This window comes from Diadema antillarum, unplaced genomic scaffold (assembly GCF_040938485.1).
Source record: "Diadema antillarum isolate AM-2024a unplaced genomic scaffold, OU_Dant_1.0 seq00001469_RagTag, whole genome shotgun sequence".
In the NCBI taxonomy this organism is placed as follows: Eukaryota; Metazoa; Echinodermata; class Echinoidea; order Diadematoida; family Diadematidae; genus Diadema; species Diadema antillarum.
The window spans coordinates 679,825-705,345 of NW_027272208.1; the positions used below are offsets into that span (position 1 = coordinate 679,825).

General features: G+C 39.5%; 1 protein-coding gene across 1 annotated transcript; it reads right to left on the reverse strand.

The window, feature by feature from the left end:
• Positions 1-10,486: 10,486 nt before the first annotated feature.
• Positions 10,487-24,225, reverse strand: LOC139709778 (ADP-ribosylation factor-like protein 3). Its single transcript, XM_071621740.1, has 5 exons — positions 24,165-24,225; positions 16,539-16,749; positions 15,377-15,483; positions 13,792-13,983; positions 10,487-11,628 (listed from the first exon to the last, which is right to left on the reverse strand). Exons 1-5 carry the CDS (start codon positions 24,165-24,167, stop codon positions 11,587-11,589), a joined length of 555 nt encoding a protein of 184 aa, XP_071477841.1. The 5' UTR covers positions 24,168-24,225; the 3' UTR covers positions 10,487-11,586.
• Between the last annotated feature and the right edge of the window lie 1,296 nt (positions 24,226-25,521).

The following is a 25,521-nucleotide window of genomic DNA, read 5'->3' on the forward strand; positions in this document are numbered from 1 at the left end:
ATGTAGGTATATCAGCAGAATATATATCAGCGAAAAAAAAATCGGACAATCCGTTGAAAAAGTTACAATTTTGAAAGTTTAGGTGCAGCTATCTCTGGATGAGAAGACGATAATTCGTGACGTCACTTTAGGACGACGATATGTTTATAAAGACAATGCAAAGAGAATCCCACAAAATGCAATTTCTTCAATGAAAAGCACACATTACATTCCTCGACTGTCACTGAAATATATCATTCAGGCTGCTTTCTGAAAGAGGTAAGTTAGGTCCTCTTTCATTATACAGAAAATAAAAATAATATGTCGAACTTTCTATATTCTCTTATGCAAAGAAAGGACATGTTACTGTAGCAGCCTTTTTAGTCAGCGGTAGTTGCACCAAAACTGACTGTGCGAATTTTCCTCAAACTTCGCTGTTGATTATCTTCTACTTATTACTGCATTTCCTCTATCCACATCATAAAGTTGGGTTTTATTCCCCTTAAAATAAGTTGGGTATAAACAGTCAGACGGAGGTTTATTGATTGCTTGATATGCACACATACACACACAACATAATGATACCGCGGGTAGATATTTAGCAATGCGTTTTGTTTTCTTTTTGCTTTTACATTGTACTCGAAATAGTTAAGTCAGTGAAATTTTGTATAGGTAATCGGCATGATCACTTGTCTTGATGTCTATACAGCCGAGAGTGCTGCTAATATTTGTACTTCGTAAACTTATGTCCATGAAACTTATACATTTCTGTACCTCCTTTTTCTATTATACCTATAGGTAAGACTTTATTGGAATCCCTGGTAACAGTCTGTTTGATTTTGATACTCCAACTTAAACATGTATGGAGTGGAATTGCAAAAGTTCGGTTCACATAATCGAATCAAAGCTTGGGAAGGTAACTATTATTATCTATAACCCAGCAAGACATTTGAGTGTTAACTTAAATGAAGTCTATACAATGTCGGTAGTATCGAGGAAACACATGCAGCTAAAATAGAAAGGCCTACGTAATTGTTATTTGTATCAAAACGTTGTACAATATGAATGAATCGTGATAAGATAGTGATATTGTTACTTGTGAAGTTGATGCGGCAGCAGAGATTTAGACATTATATAAAAATGAACAATCACATATAGGCCTAACTCCATAGATGAAAACAAATGGGAATCAAACAAATGGAGGTGGACTACCGCGAACGAACGACATCTCTAGGGGGAAAAAAATGTCATGCCATTATATCAAAATCGGCATCATACGGCACGTATGTAATGTAGATAGGCTGATGTCTTTCAAAAACCCCTTTATAGGCACCTACGTTATATTCATACACTCTTAAAAGGCAGTGCGGGTTTCTCAAACGATTTTTTTTTTCTTTGATTTATAGTTAAGTTGCCTTTTTTTTTTCAGTCAGTAGCAATATTCTGTTTCCTGACCCTAACAGATGTTACACCACAAACACACCGTTGTGATAATAATATGGCTTCCCATGTGCAAACACTGTGACCATGTTTGTTTTTTGGGCGACCCAAACCGAGAAGCTGCTCAGATAGTGTGCGTTAGTGATTGCCGGACCTATTGTGACGTCAACCAAAATCGTGTGGTCTGATCATTGGACCTTCCAACGTTTGACGATCTTATCTCGTTAAATCCTTTGAAAAAAAAAACAAACAAACAAACAAACAAAAACCAAAATCTTATGAAGTCTACAATCCGTTTCCTGTCATCATCTAAACAGGTAATTGATGTCTAAGTTAATACAGTAATTGGAAAAACAACAGAACACACAACATTCATCCTGATAGACATACGACAGCCCTTCAAGCCGTCGAAGAATTCATCGCAACACAAGTGGTTTGGAATACAAAATTTTTTATTGTCAAACCAAGCTATGGATGTAGGTGTCAACTAAACAAGATGTCAAAATAGCTAAATTTAAATACATAATAGTGCCTAACCTAAAAAGAAGAAGAAGAAGTTTAGTTCAAATCTGTGTGCAGGCCAATGAGGGACTTATGAAGCTAAGACATCATTATCTCATTTTATTTGTATATAAATCCATGCCCGATATCACGTTTCTGTGAACATTGCACGTATGAGATTTATAGATTTATGAATAACTTACTCATTCTTGGTTTGTTTTGTTTTGTTTTGTTGTATTGTGTATGTGTGTGTGTGTGTGTGTGTGTGTGTGTGTGTGTGTGTGTGTGTGTGTATGTGTGTTTTGGGGGGTTCAATTATGAGGGCATTCTGTTTCTCAGCCATTTGACGATCAAAAAGTGGAGATGTTTACATGAAAACTAGATACCCTATATGTGTCGAGTTGTGTGTACCATCTCTACAGGATATCGAGAATATCATTTCTTTCACAAGCACGACGGAGTATGAATGCAGCGGAGCACAAATCTTTGAATTCACAAAGATCGGCAAGACAAACACGTTACAAACGCAAACAAAGTGACTCACTTATGTGTATGTGTGTGTGTGTGAGTGTGTGTGTGCGTATGTGTGTAAATTTTGTGTCAGTGTGTGTGTTTGTGTCTGTGCTTGTCTCCCGGTAGAGAAAATCATTTTATAGCGACTTGATACATAATCATATGAGGGCGGCTATACGTGTAGTTTAAAATATAAATAATTATATGAATTTAAACACGAGCCCCGTTTCACGGGCTCTCTGGAATCCTGACAACTTTTCACTTTAGATCTGATGGGGATCGAGTCGAAATTCTTACTGTTATTTGGCTCGATATTGTGTGATCGCTTCTGGTGCGGACATTGCAAGGGTTCGTACCCGAGAGCTCCAACACCTCAAGTTTTTAATACCAGTCATCATATCTGACCGACAGAAAGTCTCAATAGGCCTCCTAGAAAAGCTACTTATTCAGTATCTTTGATCTGACCACTTTTCACACTACTTAGCACACACTAAGACTTTGTTTTATGATTTAAAGACTCTTAGAATTTCTGATATACATACATGGCAAACGGCAATATTTATGTATAAATATACTAACAATCGGCTCCCTGAATTGTTTAAAGATATGTAATTTCAAATTATAGTATTCATTCATATGCTACCCGTCATGCAACAGATCATCATTTGGAAAATCCTAAACTCATTATAGCTCAAAATTCACAAGACATCATGGTCCAGATGTATGGAACTCATTGAATGATGACCTTAAACGCAGTTCTTCTTTACAACGTTTTAAATCATCCTATAAAAAACGTTCTTCTCGTAATGTACCACTCGAATTAGAAATTACGCTTTTGTTAGCTCCCAACTCCTGAACACTGTATCTCATCGCTTTTCTTCTCTTCTCCTCTCTTCTCTCTTCCCTCTACTCTTCCTATTCGGGTCCCTTATTCTCGGGGGTTTTTTTTTGTGCGTGTGTCTTCATACATTCCACCTTGTGTTGTCCTTTTTTGGTCAAATGACATTCAAAATACTTTAAAGATTTACGTTATTTGTTCAATCTACGTGTGTGTGTGTTCCGTTCCTTTAGTTTAAAAAAAAAATTGTTACAAGGCATTATTATGTTCAGAGGCCGTTATCCAAGTCAAGCGATTTCCTTATTGACAACGGTCTCCCCCCACCTGTACACTTAAAGATCTGTAATGAATTTCATGTATTATTTCCCATTATTATATACTTGTAATGTGAAATCTTGTTTGTATTTTCATGACTTGTGAATATGTTTGATATTGTTATATTCATTTTCTGTTATGTACAAGTGGAGAAATAAAACTTACTGAAACTGAAAACTGAAACTTTTGTGGAGAGCATTATGTGTATCAGACAAAAATACAAATATTGACATATAAAGAGCACTTCCATTATAAAGAACACATTCATAACAAAGTTCTCGTTACAACAAAATAAAAATTCAGGGCCAAAAATTATCATCTATATATTTATCTTTATATACTATACCATTTGGTTATAATGAAATTTCGTTAAAAAAAATAAAAAATGGGCCAGTCCGGAGGGACTTCGTTATAACTGTAGTTCACTGTAGTAATCTACTTTGTAGATGACTAGAAATAAACATGTTAGTGATCGGCTAGACAAAAAACAAAACAAAACAAAACAAAACAAACAACCACAATAACACAAAGCCAAAATGTGTGAATTTCTGATTGATGCTGCTGCTGTTATGTTGTGTTTTATTTGAGCAGATATGAGAACCACAAAAAGCAATTTTCACTCTGCAAAAATTTCCCAAACTCGACAGTTCAGCACACCCCACTATACAGCAAATTATGGGATTCCTTCTGTACAGTATGTACATGTTTAGCATTACAAATCTGCTGCCATGTTCATCTGTTATGAATGACACCACTGTCACATAGCTGCGTGTGCAAAACCAGTGAGGTAGAACTGAGTGCCAATCTCTTACGCAATAGGACTAAAGGCTCCATTTCTGGTTGTCCAGGTGAAAGAAAACTACACAAACACACAACGATACAAATAAACACAGAAACACAGAAAAAACAAGCAGCAGTATCCAAGGGGTTTAAAGATGAGGTTTTGTGTCACGCCAAATTTAAACATGTATTCTTCCTCTTTTATTTCAATCATCCAATTACAAGTTTACTTTTTTTTCCGTGAAAGAGAGTGAAGATCCATATATACATAAATACAATAGAGAAGGCTTCTACAATTACACAAGATTGTACTTCAGTGAAGAACATTTTTCTATCAAGGCATTACGAATACATAAAAACACATCTTAGACCGCCTCCCATATTTTGCACAACTCAAATGTGCCATGTACAATACGAGGAATTTGTATTTTGGGTGATGCTGCCATATCATATAGCCTCAATGTTTACATTGTTTCAGAAACAAACCACAAAATGACAACAATAAACAAAAAATATGACTGATCACAAATTTGCATGGTACACATCATTACAAGAATAGAGAGTTTTTTCTTGAATATCTATATCAAACTTTGACGACCTAGCAAGGACTGTGTACTTCCTTGCGCACATCACACATGAGAGTGAATACACAGTTACCACCTGAATAACTACAATGTTCTGAATTTATAGGCTGCACAGAAGAAAAATAACAACATGCCATATCAATTACAACACACACTGGTTAGAAATACACTATGAAACACTAGTATCACTACTCAGAAGCAAAATCATTAGGATTACCATTGTATAAGAATTAACATAGATCTGTCGTAGTGCTTACGGCCATTGCAATTGACGTGGCTTCTTCTGGGACTCTTATCCCATAACAAACTTGAACCAGTTGCATCATTTGGACCCATAACAGGATTTGATTTCCCGCCACATTAAACATTCAAAATGAAACATTCAAGTGAGGGGGACATTGAATTCTAACAATTAAAACAATTGAGCCTCAGTTTTCAGAAGATATCAATCATTTGATTCAGCCCAGTACTTGAGGAACTTGATGTACACCAATTAAAAAGTTTAACCCAGGCCATGGGGTCTCTGTGTTCATGTGCACTGCATGATACCAGTGCCATGGAACTGCTTAAACAGCACCTATGCAACATAAAACTTCTATTCTTTGTTTGTTTGTTTGTTTTCACTATGACTTCTCATTGGTTTCATTTAAAGGGCTTGCTAAAACATCTATACAGGGGAAACTCGATATAACGAACACTGCTATAACGAGATATCGGTTATAACGAGGAAATTTTCCCGGTCCCAAATTTCCTTCCACACAAGTCTATGTAAAATGCTACTCTTATAGCGAGATCGGCTATAACGAAATAACCGCTATAACGAGATAAATTTTGTGACTTCCAAACAAAGAAAAACATAGTCAATCAAACCTGCTATAGCGAGTTAAAGCAAAATGCCTTCGGTAAAGCTTTACTTCGCCTGTGCTATCATCTTCCGAGATTGTAAAGCTTGATGCGCCAAAAACTGTCTTGTACACATATAATCATTTTCTTCATCAGTGCACTCCAGCTAGCACTGCATGTTGTACGTGTAAGTGTGTGTGTGCGCACACACTGATACATGCAGAAAATGTGGTGGGACGGCCATATGTATACATGACATCATCATGACGTTTAGCAGGTGTGAGGCAATCTGATGCTGTGATTGGCCTTCTACATAGGGAATTCCCCATCTTCACACACACGCAGTCATTACATACAGAATGTGTCACATACACACACAGCATTGTGCAGACCATATTCAAGCCTTCCACACAACACACACCCATACGATAACCACATACCAATCCACAGACGATCTTGATACAATCGCAAGCTATATAAATTTACAAATTCAAACATCTACAATTAATAAGAAACACATTCTTGATATTGGATTTCCTTGGCAAAAAAAACATTTTCTTGCCCATAAAGGTGAGTAATTCCCTCACACACAATATCAAGTTATCGGTATTGATTGAAATATGATGGGTAGTCCCACATGTGCAAATTAATGTCTTTATGTTATGCCTTCTTTTATGCCTACTGATATAACGAGATATCGGCTATAACGAGGAAAATGACTCGGTCCCGACCATCTCGTTATATCGAGTTTCCACTGTATTTGGAAAACACTGATTCAATAAATAGTGCTATGCTGCTCCATATCAATGTGAATCACTCAGAGTTTCATTGTGAAATTAATAATACTACACGTTCTGTCATGTGAAGTCCACTACATTTGTACAGTAAAAGTAAATGTTTGAAGACGGGCAATTAACAAGCATAAACTCTTTATCATAAGCAACATGTTTTGAAGACTTGTACATACACTTGTACTACCAAAAATGAACACCGTTTTTCACTGCGTGCGACTGTCAAACATATGGGGATTACAAGTACACTGAACTATTGTCAGAGGGCCTTGATGGCTTTTCTTACACTTGAGTCTGTGCCAGTAACCACATAAACTCTTTTGAGGCTTAATCTACAAACACAAGACAGATACTACAAGAGTTTTACTTATTCACTTTTTTTTAAATACAAAACTAATGATACTGAAATGATTTGAGATAAAAATTGATGAATAAGTAGTCATATGAGCAAAAGTGAAGTACTGACGTAGTGTACTGATGGCTCCAAACCTGGAGGGAACAGCAATAGAACTTGTAGAACTCTGCTGCAAGCAATTATCAACATCTTTTCCCAGAATGTCATGTGTATGTGTGTGTGTGTGTCTGTGTGCATGTGTGTGTGTGTGTGTGTGTGTGTGTGTGTGTGTGTGTGTGTGTGTGTGTGTGGTGTGTATGTGGGTGGGTGTTGAGAGGTAAAGGAAGCTTGTCGCATCCTCTGTGAGGTGGGTGATCAAATTCTGCGAACCCTGCTGCCCCTACTTCCTACTCTGACTCTTGACAAGCCTCTAGCCAGTGGTCTCACAACCAATACTTGTTTCTGATTGGCCAGTTGACTGACAATTGGCCCATGGGAGTGGGAAAGGGCTGGTTTAAATCAACTCAGATGACATCTTCATGACATCACCGGTACAGTGATTTTGAATTCACTCAATAGGGATTCCGGTACACTGTTTCTGACAATAAAACATGCCTCATCAAATTCTTGTGTCCAAAATTTAAGATTGACACATTCTTTTTACAAAACAAGGTGCTATTTATATAATTACACAGTCATTAAGGTTTTACTGTACAACTGTCTTTAACACAGATTCTGTGTATCATTACGTTCAATGAAAAATATGATTTATTAACACAGGGAAAAAAAGGAAGTGAATACAGATCTGTTCCAGCATAACCATAGAATACCATAACTTACGTCTGAATGACACTACTGTCTTCAAATTTTGTACAACCTAACCAAGAGAAAGGAATCCATATACACATGTATAATGGTCTCATGATTGTTTAAAAACCAAACTAAATTAGAGATTCAATACAGCGATATCAACATCTTGTCCAACTTTGGAACCACAGGTAAAAGAATTCGATACTCTCTAGATTTCTGACTCTCGTGTATACCAGCAATCATCTCTCAAACACACTTACTGACTGCAACTGCCACACCTAACTGTGGTGCACACTGCTAGACAGCTGTATACTACATTGACACAACTGAACTTCTTGTCTTTGGGGAAATGGAATACTGAAAGAGCAAACCAATCAAACATCTAAAAAATAGGAGCCAATCTTAGGGGCAAAGCAAGCTAAAACCAGATACACTGATGTATGACAAATTTGAAGACATAAGTAGCCCAATATGGACTGAGAGTTGCCCAATGTTTGATGACATCTTTGTATAGATCCTTCACGTACGGATACAAACAGAGATGACACATGTATCAATGAGCTGATGCAACAATAAAATAAACGGACTACAGCCAGATGCACACTAGTACCCAGGAATCAAACAGACCATGTCCTGATCCTTTAAATATTCCAAAGTTGGTGCATGTTCATCTTGATGAGCTAGTTACACCATGGAGATGTTAGAGAGAAGGAGTGGAATCTCTTTGCAATTTGTGCAAATTCATGCCAAAGTTCTGTAGCATGACAAGGCAATGCTTAGCATTTCACTGGCTTTGATTTTCCATACTCCAAGTTGCTCTTTACAGTTTGAATATGGAGACCAACGAAGAGATTCTCAATCTCATTCATCTTAAGCTGTATTTAAGAGGAAACTTTGAGATTATGTATTGGAACTTGGCTGGTAATAATGTTATGGAGAAAATCCTTTCAATTTTCCTTCAAATCTTCTTGTTTTCAACACCCTACTGAAAAAAAAGGAATGTAATTATCTCACAAAAGTGAACTTTTAACCATCTTCGACACATTTATGCATCATTTTTTTTTTTTTTTTTTTTTTTTTTTGCCAGGTTAAGCACTTAAATGTTAAATCTTTTGGATACAGTACTTGGCTGGCTAATGCTTGTTTCTGCATGATTAATAGCATTCTACAGATAAAGAAGCACAATCTTTTACTGATCTTACTTTGCATACATGTCTTGTTCTCTGCACACAAAATAGTTGCTGTGGAAAACAGAGAAAGGGGCAGTGAATTGCTGCTTGCTAGGTTTATTGTGATTGAGGAATGACGAATACTAACCACAAAAGTGCTGTCTTTTGTCAAAGCACTTTATTAACACTAGTGATAGAGACCTAAATTTCTCGGCAGCATGGAGCATGGGTTCAAAGGACAGACTCTAGTTTCTTCTCCTTCTCTAACACCTCCCTGGTTACACTTTCCTTTCCCTCAAGAACTACAGTTGAACTCGACAAACCCCAAATCTGGCACTAGATATATCTGACCAACATCTCTCCTTTCCTGTGAGGACTTTGACAGGTTACCTCCATTGCCCTCTGACCCACAAACGTGGGGAGAAATCTATGGACACTCAGTGATTGTGAAACATTGGATTCAAACTTGCACAGGTACATCTTGGGTTTGGCATGGCAGTGCACAGGATAACACTGACAATGCACACACACTCATCGAACAAATTTGACAGGTTTCATGCCTGAGGAAAAGAACATTTCTTTCCGATAATACTGGTGAGTTTCTGATGCCATGTCTGTGGACACTTGCAGGATGTGTTTCTTAACTAAAAAATGATCGGAAATTGGAGCAGCAGCTACGATTATTCATGGAATTCAACTTATGACATACTTTTCCCTATGTATTTCTCCATGGGCTAATTGCAAATGAATACAAAGCTATGCTGTCAATTAAGACACAGAAGGGGGTTTCCTTCTTAGGCTTTGTGCCATGCTTATGGCCTTCTGGGTCTGAACAAAAATAAGACATATTCCATTTTGATAACATATCATCACTTTTGCCTCCATGCCACATACTCAGTTTTGCCCTTTTCTTCTAATTGTTGTGGACACGCCTGTTATACTGATACCTTGTATTTGTCACACACTGTTTTACGCTGCAGCAAAGCACCTTGCGCAGATGATCAAAGGAGACATACAAAGTATGATTCACACTGGCCCTCTAATTTCACACGTCGGTACGATTGCATGCCTCAAGACAATGGAAACTACTCGTTATTTTCGACATGATGACAGAGCAGTGCACAACAACTGACAACACAGCATAATATTCATTTACACCCGTTAACATGCTTTCCAGCTTTAAGGAAGTACCTTGTTTTAAGCAAGCCTTCAAAATTTCCTTAAAGGTTTCATCCAAGAACAGTCTCACAGATTAGCATGGGTTCAATTTGAAGCAAATCAAGAGAATACGAGAAATACAAGGACCTCTATGATTTCTTATTCTAATTTTTGTATCAAGCCGAGGTGTGACACCTTTCTTCTGGCTTCAAGACAAACAGACAGACAGACAATAAAAACATCAAACAAACCACATAAAAAATATGTCTAATTCATCATGCACACTAGGCATTATGATCTCAAAGTATACATTGAAAAATGTTCTAAAAGCCATCATTATAGTCACACCATATTTCTACATCCAATTTGGGACTGGAACATGTGGATTACCCAGTGCAACCTTTAATAACAGCACTGACCTTTTTGTGGTTTGCTTCTTTTTTTTCTTTTGTTTTGATTAAGTACGCACGAGTGATCTTTTTTTCAATTTTAATTTTTATAAAGACTCAAATTTATATAACATCAACAAGAAAGTCAATATATTCCGAACATCGCCTTCCCTTGAACATCTGGCTCAGAATTGACACAGTCATGAATAGCGTAATTCAAAATGGTGTATGGGACAAAAAACAAAAAAAAAACAAACAAACAAACAAACAAACCAACCAAAAAACCCTTTAAAAATCTGCAGCAACTGATGACATTGAAATTTAAGGCTTGTGTATTAAGCTACCAATCTATTTCTCCTGTCAAAAAGTATAAAACCCATAAAAATTTGTGTGTGTGGGACTGGTCTGGGGAACAGCAACGATAAAATCAGTTCAGACAGAGCTGCTCTGTACATTTTCTACAGCAGAATCCTGTAATTGACCTGCTGGCATTCATGTATATGAGTGAATGTGTCAGTTGAAATTGGCTTAATCAATCAGGGAACGACATCATAACTTGGGTGCATGTGGACTCTAAATGTATTAATTTTCAGTACTGATATCATAGGAATATAAAAGTAAGCAGCTAACTTGCCCCTACACATTGCACTAGACATTTATGCCTAGTCCACTAATCCAGCAGAGATTGCATACCCGTCCACTCTTCCTTATTTAATCTACTACACAAGTACAGAATCTCCCACTACGCCCATGGCAAAGACTGTTAAAGACGGATCAAAACTCAAGGTGACATGAACGATGACGGTGATCATCAGGGCTCCATGAATGCGGTTGAGTGATTGTAACCTTAGTGAATGGCTGTCGTGGTCGGTGGCAAATCATAACAAGGTGAGCTTCATCGATCGCAAGTGCAGCTGTTGCTGCAGTGCTTTGGATTAGAGTGACATTAAAAGACTCTTATAGTACCAGATAATCGGCAATATATTTCATACTGCCGATGCTGCTGACAGACATAGAACTTTGCCTAGGAGACGACGTGATGTGCTGGACCATGCTCAGGGGATGTTGAGGTCCACGCATCGCACCAACCTCCCAGCTGACACAGTTTTGGTAATGAATTGGGGCTGTCCTCACCTTCCACTCTACTTCTTGTACACTGTGTTTATTACCCACTTCATTCCGTCCTGTTTTGAGAAAAGAAGAGACGTGAAAGCTGTGTAACACTTTGAGGATTTACATTGTACATTTAACACAACCTCACTGCTTCCACAATGGTACATTGATGAGACATTTATTCAAAAGTAATGTAAGCACACATGTCTCTGCATATGCCTATATACAGTTGTAAGAGGCAATCTGTGCACTGTGTACTTTACTCATTATAGACAACGTACATACTGTACAGCAAACTGGGACATGGTCTACACAAAAATCATCATACATATACTATAATAGTATATTGAAAGATCAGTGATATGCACATCAAAAGTGAATAACAACAAGAGCTAAATCAGAGCACTTTCACTAATATATGCAGTCCACTGAATCAAGCTTGATGCCTTCTCAGGCAACCACTGCACTCTGCCTCTTGTATGACCCTTTACTTACATTTAAATGGGGTTTACTTGAAATATTGTGACCACTGATCTTAAAGGACAAGTCCACCTCCATAGACATGTGGATTGAGGGAATGCAGCAATATTAATAGTAGAACACATCAGTGAGAGTTTGAGGAAAATCGGACAATCGGTTCAAAAGTTATGAATTTTTGGAAGTTTCTGCTAAGTCACGGCTGGATGAGAAGACTATTATAGCTTGTGATGTCACATGTGTAAAACGCTAAATAGAAAGAATAAAGAAAATTCAACATATTTTCACTTTTCGCATATAACAAAAAGAACATCAAAAAGACTTCTCTCTTTCAGAAGGCAGGGGGAAAAACGTTACCCTTAACATGCGTCAGTAACAAGTCGAAGAAAATGTGCACTTTATACAAAAACTATAAGTTCTGTGAAATTCTCCTATTATTTTCCTTATATCGTTGTATGCATGTGACATATGATCATACACTGTAGTAGTCTTCTTATTCAGCAGTGACTGCGCAGATACTTTAAAGGCATTGTATAGTTTTAGTCGAGACCTAATTTCAGGTTTCCAACATTTTTTGGTGAGATGATGAGAAACCTCTTATGAAATATGAAAGAGCATGTAATTCCATGAGGAATTCAACGTTAATTTGATAAAAATGGGTTTTGAAATGGCTGAGATATACAAAACAGAGCGATTCTAATAAGTGTGGGACCCACATGTGGGACCCACACTTTTTTATGATCGCTTTGTTTTACTTTGTTTTGGGATGTTTCAGTTATGCCAAACCCGATTTTCATCAAATAAACTTTGAATTGAAAATGGTATGCTCTGTACTGTTTGATAAGTGTTTTCTTGGTATCTCGCAAAAAGTTAAAAGCCCAATTCCCATCTCCACCAATACTGTACCATCCCTTTAAAATGTCATAACTTTGGAATGGATTGTCAGATTTTCCCAACTTTCACTGATGTGTTCTACTAATATTGTTGCATTCACTTAATCTACATGTATATATGAAGGTGGACTTGTCCTCCAAGGAGTGACCTTTAACCCCTGTGGCACAAAGAATCCCCCACCCCCTAAAGTTGTTGTTATCCTCTGTCCAAAATTACAAAATTACTTTCCCCGTGGACTTTCTTAGCTGATATTTGCTGGGGAAAAGACATTATGTAATCTGACCTCACTTGACATGTATCAAACAAGGGCTGCGTTTATCTAACTTGAGAGAGAGAATCATGTTTCAAAACGCGTTTGGAATGGTGTTTGCAAACGTGATTTGAAATGCGATTCTCAGGGTGCCGTGTTTATCTAACCATCATATAATCGCGATTCAAGTGGTGCCACTGTGCAGCTGCTTTGCGCCGTTTGACCCGGGAAGTAAAGGTCAACTGCATACCACCAAACATGCTTCATCAGTCACACACAAATAGTGGGTAGAGAGCACAACCGAAAACAGCTGGGATTTGACCTTGAGATATAAATGCGTTTCAAAATGGCATTGCGTTTATCTACTCACAGAATGGTGATCGTGGTCTCTAACGTGTTTCAAAACGCCCTTTGAAAGGTGCTTCAAAACAGTGTTTCTTAACGCGTGTAAAAACATGGTTGCATTTATCTAACCCCTTAAAACGCCTCAAACGCGTTTAGGATCGTGATTCTGCATCAGAAAATTTTTAGATAAATGCAGCCTATGACATTTACAGCTGTCCAGTGTAGGTTATCGTTTGGCCCTTGGCATTGATCCCAACACATCACTCACTTGTACACCTTCTCCTGTCATTGCTGAGCAGGGCTGGATTTGCCACACTCTTCCCCTGATGTTCTGCAGGTCCAGCGCTTGAAGGTCTGAGAGTTCTCCTGCTGACGCAGCACCCATCAGGTCCTGCTTATTGGCGTATATCAGCACTGGCACCCTTTGTAACTTCTCTTCTTCAAGAAGCTCTGCAAGTTCCTGAAATGTACAAGGATATTGTAAATAATGGTGTATCAACTGTACCCAAGTATTAACCGAACTCCTTTTTTTTTTGGCTGTTGGGGGAAAAAAATCAAACAACTATGCGCCTGGGCATACTCCTTCAAATTTTCCTTCGCGATCATTTGACTCAATTTTCCCTGTGACGGACATTTATCTTTTTGCAGGGTTGAACGAACGTATCAGATACACAAGAGACCCGGGGATCTCGTGCTCACCTAAGTATCGCAAGTTCACTTTCCATGCATTCTTGCAGACTCTCGCCTGAGAACACTGGAAACTTGGGGCAGGGGCAGCTTTGAAAGCTGGGGACATGGTGTCCATTTGCATATTCTATCACACTGATAAAAATACCTGCTAAGTACACTAAAAGTTGGACAATGCAGTTTGGAAAAAAGGACTTTAGGCTCTAGCACTTCTGATTTTAGAGAAGAAGGTTATTGAATATACTTAAATTTAGTAGGTTTGTGCCCCCTGGAACCCCCCAAGGGGAGCATGGTGCCCATTCAATCATACTGAGATCCTATCCTTATGGGAATGCTAAATGCAAGGTTTGGTGAAAATCCATTATGTTGTCTTCAAGGAGAAGATGAAAATGTACAATTTAGTAATTTAATTCAAGAAGATATATGAATATTCCTTAATTTATGTATTCATTTTTTTGTTTGTTCGGGGGGGGGGGGGGGGGGGGGGGGGGGTGGGCCCCTTTGGGGCCTTCAAGGGGAGCATGGTGCCCAGTTCAACAAATTGAGATCATATCCCCTAGGCATGCTACATGCCAAGTTTGGTGAAAATCCATCACAGGGTTTTCAAAGAGGAATATAAACATGCACAATTTAGGCACACATTTGGACCCATCCAATCCCCCTCCCCTGGGACTCTGAAAGGGGAGGGGGGGGGGGGCACCCCTGATTCCACCATGAGCAAACTTGAAACAATAGTCATCAATATACTAACTCACTGTACTGACTTAGCTCTATTATTTCTGGTTCTACAGAAGATCTTTAAAGATTCCTTAATGGGGGTGGGTTGGGCCTCCCTGTGGGCCCCTAGATGGGGCAAGGTGCCCATTTGAAGGAATCGAGATCCCAACCCTGAGGAATGCTACTTGCCAACGAATGCCAAGTTTGACGAAAATTCATCTTGGGGTTTTCAAAAAGATGACAATGTACAATTTAGGCCCCCATTAGGACTCCTCCCATCTCCCTCCCCCTGGTCCCAAGGGGGGCACTCCTGATTCTGCCATGAACAAACTTGAAACTAAAGTTATCAATGTACTAACTCATAGTATTAACTTAGCTCCATCACTTCTGCTTCTAGAGAAGAAGATTTTTAAAGATTAATGATAATTCTAATAGTTATTTGTACTTACCAGACCTGTTTCTTGAAACCTTGCCCTATCTGTGCTGTCTATGACGTAGATGAGAATGTCTGTATTTTCATAGTAGTTTCGCCAGTACGCTCTTAATTTTCTTTGACCTGTGGATGGTGGCAAGAAGGGGACACATAAAGGGAATCTTCTCCCTGCTTTAACTTCTAAACTTGAAAAAACATATGCTACCACTCTAACATTATTGAAACTTTATAGATTGTACATGTCATCATTATCTTGTTGCTTTTTCTTCCAGAATATAAAGTAATCAGTATCATGTTTATTTCATGACTAGTATATAAGTAAAATGTACATGTACTTACAAGTGTATCAAATATATCAAATTCCAAAATGAACCAAGTACAATATATGAGCCTTTTCGTACATAGAGACAACATTGAAAAAAGAAATGTGCATGACTTCAATAAGCCAGTTGGGAGGCTCATGGGCACATTGGTACGGATGACCTTTCTTTTTTTCTCAGTCGGTTAAGCACACTAACTAATTTTCAGAGAAACATAAGGCATTATAAGCTTTACGTAACAATTGATGGGATTCACTAGTCCTGTTCAAACAAAGAATGAACTTGTGTAGACCAGATAACCAGAATAATCCGTCAGTGAACACGTGGGAAAGCATCCATGTCATTAATTTGTATTGATTGTATGAACAATCTCTTTCTATCAATATTGCCAAATACCAACTTTGCTGTCAGGTGGATGTGCTGGCAAGCAGCATTTATAACAGGGATTACATGAATAACCGTTACCGCACAGATGCTTATCCCAGAAATTAAAAAAACCTAACATACCTGCTGGTACTTATATATGAATGACCTTTTTTTCTGCTCATGTGCAAAGAGGAAAATACTTCCCAAATGATTCGTGCAAGAGCACCAAGTAAGTGAGTTTTATATAGAGGCCAAAAAAAAAAAAAAAAAAATGCCACTTCAGGATTCTTTCATATTCTTTGATATATATTGTTTTACGAGTGCTAACAGCTACTACATGTACATAATTATGTACAATGGTGAATGTATTCAACTTGTCCACACCATAGGCTGAATTGAGCAAAATGTTTCAAAGTCCGCAAATGTACTTTTACAGACCAATCAAAGTAATATCAATTAGACACGATACAATAAAAATCATGTTTCACCTACCTCCAATATCCCACACGTTCAGATTCCAATTCCTTGTTTTTAAGCTCTTGATGTTAAACCCTTGTGTTGGTGAAATATTTTCCACACTTTCATTGGAGAGGAATTTCAGAATTGTTGTTTTTCCTGCATTGTCTAACCCAAGAAGCAGAACTCTCAGCTCTTTGTTGCCTTGTGTGCCTCCCTTCATCTTTCGTAATAAATCTAAAAGACCCTGAAAATGAACAAAAAGAGCAAAGAGGATATGGTCAGCATTTGCAACACAGCATGTGTGTTTGCATAAACGTAAAAGCTATGTACTGTACAGCCTCAATGCACACAGAAAGATGTGAGACCAGTGAGAAGATGGCAGCATACATTAACACACTGTTCTACATTATACAAATATAGAAAGGCTATCAATGCAATATTTGATATAAATGATATGTTGAATACCTGATGTATTTTTTTTTGCATTATATTTTACAAAAATCTGCAGAACATCTGGAAATGTAATCACACTTCAATTGCTATTAATGGGATAACAATAATCTATGAAATAGTAACTTCTGAAAATGTGTGTACTGTATACGGCATATATTTAGCGAGTCTAAATTTTTCACGAATCGGGAATTCCCAAAGATTTCGCGAGTGGTTAAATTGCAATCGTGGAGTCCTGTATTGAACGGAGAAATGTATACGTGTACGTCACATTCACATCGATCGGGATCAGAATCAATATTTTCGCGTGTCTCTAATTTCGCAAATAGCACCTGACGCACGAAATTTGCGAAAATAAAAACCTCACGAAATATTCGGCGTATACAGTATATCATCTATGAAGTAAAAGGAGAAAATATCTATGGAGTGAAACATCAAAAAATGTTTTGCACATAGTCGTAATTAACATCAGCAAGCACTTGTGCAACTACGACAACACCATACACATACATTCAACTTCTGTATAGATCTATCCACAGTGTCAGTCTCGTGGGCCTTCTTTGCCTAGTGTTGGTCTCGTGAGCCTCGTTTGCATAGTGTCAGTCTCGTGAGCTTTGTTTGCCAGCATTTGTCTTGCGAGCCTTTTAAGCGTAGTGTTGGTCTTGTGGGCTCTGTTTGCAGTGTCAGTCTTGTGAACCTTTTCTGTGTAGTGTCGAACTCATGGGCTGTATAACTCGTGGGCCTATTTTACTTGGATGTCAAACTCATGGGCTGTAGATTCTATGACTCATGGGCTGTATGACTTGTGGGCTATATGACTCATGGGTGTCGGTCTCGTGACGTGCACCCTTCATGAGGAGGGATCCTTCTCATGACATGCCAATGCGTGTCCCGTGGATCCCATGCACAACAACACATGAACAGGCACCTACATTTGTAACTTTGTAGGTCATTATTGGTTGACCAACTAGCTTTATAGTACTGTAAGAGTGGAAATTTTTGCGGTGTTCAAATTTTCGCGCATTTCGCGCAACCAGAAACTAGCGCGAAAATAAAAGCACGCGAATATTTTTGCTTGCCATATGTGCCTGTGCGTGATGTCTTGATTCCTCGGAATTAAAAACACGCGAAACTCTTCCGACCCGGCCAAGCGCGAAAAATTAGTCACGCGAAAATATCCACTTTTACAGTATTAGAACAGTAAAATTACCGTACTGAATATTATGACAGCGTATTCTGCAATTAAGCCAAGAATGCGAGTATCCCTCTGGATGCCTGTGCCTGCCCACCACACTACAAGGTTTGCACTCCCACCAGTCATGAGCGATGACGTCATATGCCGTTTATCCCTACCATAGCAAACGACGGCAAATCAGTATCAGTTGATGATCAGTTTGCTATCGCTTTCAACTATGAAAGATTTTCCCTCATTGGTCGGCTTGCTCTCCTACAATGCCTTTCGAAAATGACATCATCGCTTTCTTCCATTCATAAGCTTTACGTTGATACCGAGTACACCGTCATGGCTCTTTGGAAAACAACGTAAATTTTCCGTATAATTTTGCCCTTTATTATGGAATTTTCCTATCTGTGCCAGGAATACCGGTATCAAAGAAGTACTTTTGGTCATACATGCAATTTTTTTTTTCATTCTCGTGGTATTTTTTAATGAATTCTCAAGCGATTTATCTATGTTTTGATGCTACTTTTAACGTGTGCGAGTACGTGCAATGTACATTGTATGTGTGAGGATGTTTGAAGTACATAGAGCAATGTTGAAAATGTTAGATTTCCACAGCGAGCGACCTAGCCGATACTTCTGCGGTGCGCAGCGAGGCTGTGAGGGAACATACAAACGGGTTACGAGAGCGGGATAGCGTGCAGTGATTACACACGCTGTGCATGCCGGTGATGGCAGGAAGCGAGACGAGCGAGATACAACACTCACAGTACACACAGCCAATGCGGTGCCGTGGCTCAGCCAATCAGCAATGAGGTAAGACCAGGCAAACGCATAGCAGAGCAGAGAGAGCCCGAGAGAGAAGAGGCCCGATATTTTTGGCTCTCTCCTTGCTGCGATCGCACAGCCGATAGTCAAGATATATTCTGTACGCACTTGGGAGTTGAGTGGTGGAGCGGCAGGCATTCTCAGTGGGGACTGGGGCGACATGAATTACGCAGGTCGGGGATCTGCGCTTGTGCTGTGTTGACTGAGGTAGTATGGTCTACAACATGTACACATGGCCTACGGCAGTCAAACCGTAGTGCACCACCACCATCATCAGCACCATTTCTGTCTTCACTTCACAACACACCCGAATTCTGATGGCTCATTACCATTATTATTATTATTAGCTGTACCTTATACAGGTGTCTAAACTCATTCTACGCTAATAACCTAACATTAGGTAGAATTAGAGAAATAGAACCATTTCTAGACACTGTTCGAAACTTCTAATATCTATTTATACTTTATGATTTGTAGTAAATTGCATGCCCTACTAGGGACCTAAGTACTATTCAACCAGGATTTAATATGTAGCAGTCATCCTTGAACCTTGAAATGATAATCCCGGCAGCAGCTCGCCGAAAGCTAAACTGGGATGGGCTGTGCGATGACGACATTGGCCGACAGTGCTTGAAAGTGCTATTATACAGTTATGTAGATATTTACGATAAAATGTCATGTGCGTGCAAATAAAAATCAGGCAGCCAGGCTTAGAGCATTTTGGACCCTACAGGAGGCTGCAACCTTCTGACGATTGGTAGGGCAGCCTTCTGGAAGGTATCAACAGTAGGTGAAGTGACAGCATTGCTTGGTAGGTGGTTCCAGATCCGCACAGTACGTGGATAGAAGGAATATTTGTATGGGTCAATTGAAGCTTCTGGTATCATGTATTGGAGTTTGTGGTCAAGACTGCCAATATACATGTAAGGGGCTGGAAAGATGGAGGGCGGAAGTGAGATGTTGACAAGGTTGTAGTGGACTTTGTAGAACATGGTGCATTGTGCAGTGAGGCGTCGTGTGTGCAGTGTGTCCCATCCCAGTCTGGATACAAGGGCTGTAGAGGAAGCACCCCATCTGCAATCATGGTGAACGAAGTGAGCAGCTGCTTTTTGGACTCCTTCAAGGCCTTGTACTGTGTTGGTGTAGTATGGATTCCATGCCTCTGATCCATATTCTACAATGTAGCTGTGGACGAACAAGCATTTGATATGCCCGGTTTTTGACAGCTTTGGAGCATGGGGATGATGTTCGTCGAAGGAGACCGAGAGTTCTGTTTGCTTTTTGACGAATGGCCTGGCAGTGTGTAGTCCAGCGAAGATCTTTTGAGATAGTGACCCCCAAGTACTTGTATTGTTGGACTCCGAGTCTGGGTATGATATCTCCAAGGAGCTTGTATTCACAGAGCAAAGGTTTCCGTTTTCTGGTGATAGTAAGAGTAGCACATTTGGGAATATTGAAATCCATGTAGCCACTGTTTGGACCAGCCGGCGAGAGCATGGAGGTCTTGCTGCAGGATTTTGTGATCTTCTATATGGTGGATTTCAGGGTAAATAGCACTATCATCTGCAAATAACCGCATCTTGGACTGGACATGAACATTGATGTCATTTATATAGAGCAGGAAGAGAACTGGTCCAATCACCGAGCCCTGGGGTACACCTGGGGCCGTATTCTGAGAGCTAATTAAGTGTCTGATTAGCACTTAATTACCGAATTGGTATTCTGAGAGCATGATTAAGTAGGGGGTATATTAACTACCATAGCAACAAGCGTTTTGGCGGAAAGGACCTACGCGTTTGCGCGTATCAATGCGCGTGCACCTCTGAGAGGACTTAAAGGACAAGTCCACCTTCATATACATAAGGATTGAGAGAATGCAGCAATATTAGTAGAACACATCAGTGAAAGTTTGAGGAAAATTGGAAAATCTGTTCAAAAGTTACGAATATCTTGAGTATCTGCACAGTCACTGCTGGAAGAGAAGACTACTACAGTGTATGATGTCACATGCGTACAACTATATGAGGAAAATAAAAAGAGAATTTCACAAAACTTTACTTTTTGAATAAAGTGCACATTTCTTCGACTTGCTACTGACGTATGTTAAGGGTAATATTATTCCCCCTGCCTTCTGAAAGAGAGAAGTCGAGTGTTCTTTTGTTATGCGAGAAAAATGGAAATGTGTTGAATTTTCTTTATTCTTTTTTTATATCGTTGTACTCATGTGACATCACAAGCTATAGTAGTCTTTTCATCCAGCCGTGACTGAGCAGAAACTTCAAAAATTCATAACTTTTTAACGGATTGTCCGATTTCCCCCAAACTGATGTGTTCTAATAATATTGCTCCATTCACTCAATCCACATGTCTATGAAGGTGAACTTGTCCTTTAATCACAGAGTTAATTACGAATCGGTATTCTGAGGGTGTAATTAAGTATGAAAGTTAATGGAAAACTTAATGATACCAAAGAGTGTCATTAACTACTCCGATATCACGCATTACATCATGTTTTCTCGGCCACAACGATGCTTACCGTCTTCGGTAACCGAGGAGCGGTTGAATCTTGTTATCATGGTATCCGTAGAATTCAGAGAAAAAAAGAAATATAGTCGATCTTCGAGGAATTTTGTCATTTTATGTGAGCAAAGAGGTTGACATCTTCGCGTGCGTATGTGAGGGGTTGTAATCAAATACCGGAGTGTGCGCACGGAGCTCTTGGGTTGTAATTACAGGGGGCGTGCAGGAGCGCGCATTGAGGTCATATTTGCGCGTGTAATCATCATTTTGGCTTCTAACAACGCGTCTGATTGGATGGAATAACAATTAGATGGGAGGGACCTAAGATAATTACAGGGGACTTAATCATACCTTAATTACGTCCTCAGAATACCGATTTTGCCCATGATTAAGGGCCTATTAACTTCACGACTTAATCACGAAGTTAATTACAGACTTAATTACGACCTCAGAATACCACCCCTGCTGTCACAGGTCTCCAGGTTGATTGTGATCCTCTTACTGTGACTGCTTGTTGTCTACTAGAAAGGAGCGAGTTGATCCAGCGTCGAGTATCGCCGGTTATGCCGTAGTATTGAAGTTTCATGCTTAGCTGTTGGTGAGGAACTCGGTCGAATGCTTTTCGAAAATCCAGAAAAATTATATCTGTTTGGCCCCTTGATTGAAGAGTACTAGACCAGTCATGAATGGCTGATATGAGTTGGGTGGTGGTGGAAAGTTTCTGTCTAAACCCGTGTTGTATGTCGATGAAGATATTGTGGGAGGCAAGATGTTTGGAGATATGGACCTAAGGATCCCTAGTCTAGTATGGTAGGTGTCCAACACATCGACACTGTATATACAATCTAATTCAAAACTGACACTCCTCTATCTACAATGTACATGTAGGCCCTATTATAGCACTTTGCGTGTAAAGAACGAACATGATGAACTGTAAAAGTGGTTTCTTTCGCGTACAGATACTTTCGCGGTTTCCATCGGTGCCGACTTTTTCGCGTGTGTTTAAATTCGCGGTTGGCAAAATCTGTGAATTCACAGTCGGCAAAAACTGTTTTATTTTGCACATGAAAACCCAAACTATAATCCAATTATTCTTTTATTTATTAAATAGAAATCAAAATTAAATGCAAGCTTACCTGAAATTCCGATTCTCGAGTACTTTATAACATGCTTGTACCTACATTACGCGGTATCGCTGTGTGTACTATGTTGAATACGCAGAATCTTTGTGTGTGGAAGTGCGCAATAGCGTTGTAACAAGCGTGATGTTAAATTCGCAGTTCAACCTCAAAGCGCGAAAATAAAACCACCGCGAAAGAAACCACTTTTACAGTAGTCAGATCTATGTTTCTATACACATGGGGAGCTGAGACTAACTACGCAGCTACGTGCATGTGCATAAACTGCAACCAGCAGCGCGTTGCTTCGCGTTCGGGCTGGTCGCAGTTTTTAAGGCCCCCTGCTGTACGCCCTGAGCTGACGACAAGGTGCGGGTCATACCGCAAATCACATTTTCAATGTACGCTTGTGAATTCAGAGTATTTTCGGCATAATCGTGATATAGTCCCCACCGCTGCGTGTCCGTACTAATTAAAAAAAAAACCTACCTAACCGGGCTATGCTATACCCCAAGTCCTAACCCTAAACGCACAGGTGCACGCGCACTGTGGTGGGTGGGGATCTAGGTGGGGACTAGACCCTATATCACGATAATGCCGTATTTTCTTTGCATGTGAGTAAAATTTCAGGCAAATTGTGAGATATTTTAAGTTTCTACCGATAGAAAAATATAAGGGTGGGTGTCGATGTTGGACACCCAACCAGATTGTATGACCAAGCGTTGTGTGTCCGGACAGGTTGTGGGACCGGACGCGTATTTTAAGTGCGTGTAAGTGCGTCTGGAACAAAGAGGTTAGAAACCTCTTTGGTCTGGAATAAAAATGACGCAGTGAAAGTCTCACAAGATATTACGAGTTACCCGGGTACTTCTAATAATAGTTCTATACACACATATGTCATTAGGCCAGTTCGATCGAATGTTCGTTAGCGTCGATTCGATCGTACGGCGAGAATTGTAAACACCGTGCACGTTCGCTCCGACTCCATGTATTTCCCTAACTGCGACCAGCCCCAACACGCAGTGTTGGGGCTGGTCGCAGCTCCCACAGTGTGTAACTGTGTATACGGAGCGTCCCGGGGTTAGTATTTCCCCTACAAAATCAACGCGTGCACAACTCTCTCTTTGATACATTCGTACACGGGGTCACTTTGAAGGGGAAAATCCAACCATTTAGCAGGTTAATTCTCACGCCGTTTTCAGAGTATGTTGTCTAGTATATGAGGAGTCTATATCAAGTCTTTGAGGTAAAGAAGGGTGCATATTCTATGTAAAATAGGTAAGTTTTCACGCGCGAACTTAGGTGTCCGGAAACCCAACCCCCCATCATACATCATGACTAGCGCACTTGCGCGGCGGTGCACTGCGTGCGGTAACGTGAGGGGTGAGTGAATGAGTGCAACTCATGCAGACAGCTAACGTTAGACGTGCATTCATTCAGCTAGTTGACAACATCCCCTCTATGTAATCTATAATCAAAACATGACAAATCCAACATCACATACACCTTCGAACGGCACAGCTAAATATTTTATTGAAATATGGGCATATGACAAATTCCTACCATGGTTGGTGTCTGTTTCAAAGATTGTCTCTTCAGCAGCAAACGGCTTTCTGTAACTATGTCGATGTTCAGTGACGTCAGGGAACTTCCGCCGACTAGGCGAAAACATTGCATTGTGGGAAGATTCCTTCGCATAGTTGTTACACACCAGGATTAAGAAGAAAAACAATACCACCGGTATTTCTTTTATTAGCTGAGTAACTACTGTACTGTATCGGATAGAACATGTCAGATGCAGTGTTTTTTAATTTCTGTTCAATTTGAAGTAACACTAATATTACCTTTTATACCAAATCACATACAATGGACTCGACGTTTGTGTACCAGGGACGTGAGGCCACTGATCTCTACCCCAGTAGATGGTAAAAGATCCATGGGTGATGTCGAGATCCCATGGGTCTAAATCACTGGAAATTGGGGGAAAATATACACCTTTATAGGCGATAGTCATGGCTATGGCAAAGGAAAATGTTTAGGGCCTATGCTAATCATAGTGATCAGTGTTACTGTTGGTTTGTTGGTTTGGTTTGTTGTTGTTGTTTTTTTTTTTCTTTCCTCATCAGAATACTGAGCAGGCGTCTTGGCTTCAGGCCTATATACATCCCCTTTTCACGACTTTTGCAAAATGGAGGGGCGGATCCAGGAATTCCTTAAAGGAGGGGGGCGCAAAAAATATTTCCGGTGCTACTTCCATGTTTAATCTGCTGATAAACAAGCAAGCAAGCAAGCAAGCAAGCAAGCAAAAAAAAAAAAAGCCACTTCCGGGTTTCATCAGCTGACAAGAAAAAAAGAACAAGGCTTTTGAACAGCGCAATTTTAAGGTGAACAAAATTAAAGGTGGTAGACATGCCCGCATGTTCATTTTTTTCTTTCTATATCTTTTATCTCAAAAATAAAGGGGGCACGTCCGGTGTGCCCCACCCTGGATCTGTCATCGATCATGCAGAGATAAAAGAACAAAAAAAAATAGGCCTACAGTGTATATATTTTCAGTGTTCACTTAGTTGTATATGTGCACATGAAGGATTGATTAAACAACAAGTCATGCAACTATAATGGGACTGCAGAACTTAATAAACCAAAACCCCAAAATATAAGCAAAATGAGGATTGAGTGAAAGTAGCTTATTAGCAGAACCATGGTCCGTGGAGCTATCAACACCAGCTCTAGCTCCGTGTATTGTAAGTACATCAGTTTAATTCAAGTCTTAGGAAAGTGGACAACTGATTCACTTGAAGTTGTGCATTAAGTTCATTACATAAAGTTTCTAAAAAGGTTACCTTTTATTGGCTCGATTGGGCAGCTAGAATTCAAAAAGATTTCTCTTTTTTTTGGGGGGGGGGGGTGTTGTTGTCGT

Excerpts from the sequence above, each read along its gene's own strand:
- LOC139709778 (XM_071621740.1), bottom strand. Across the intron at positions 15,484-16,538 it reads GAACGTGTGGGATATTGGAG|GTCAAAGAAAATTAAGAGCG; the intron begins GTAGGTGAAACA and ends CACCATCCACAG. Across the intron at positions 13,984-15,376 it reads GGTTTCAAGAAACAGGTCTG|GAACTTGCAGAGCTTCTTGA; the intron begins GTAAGTACAAAT and ends TGTACATTTCAG.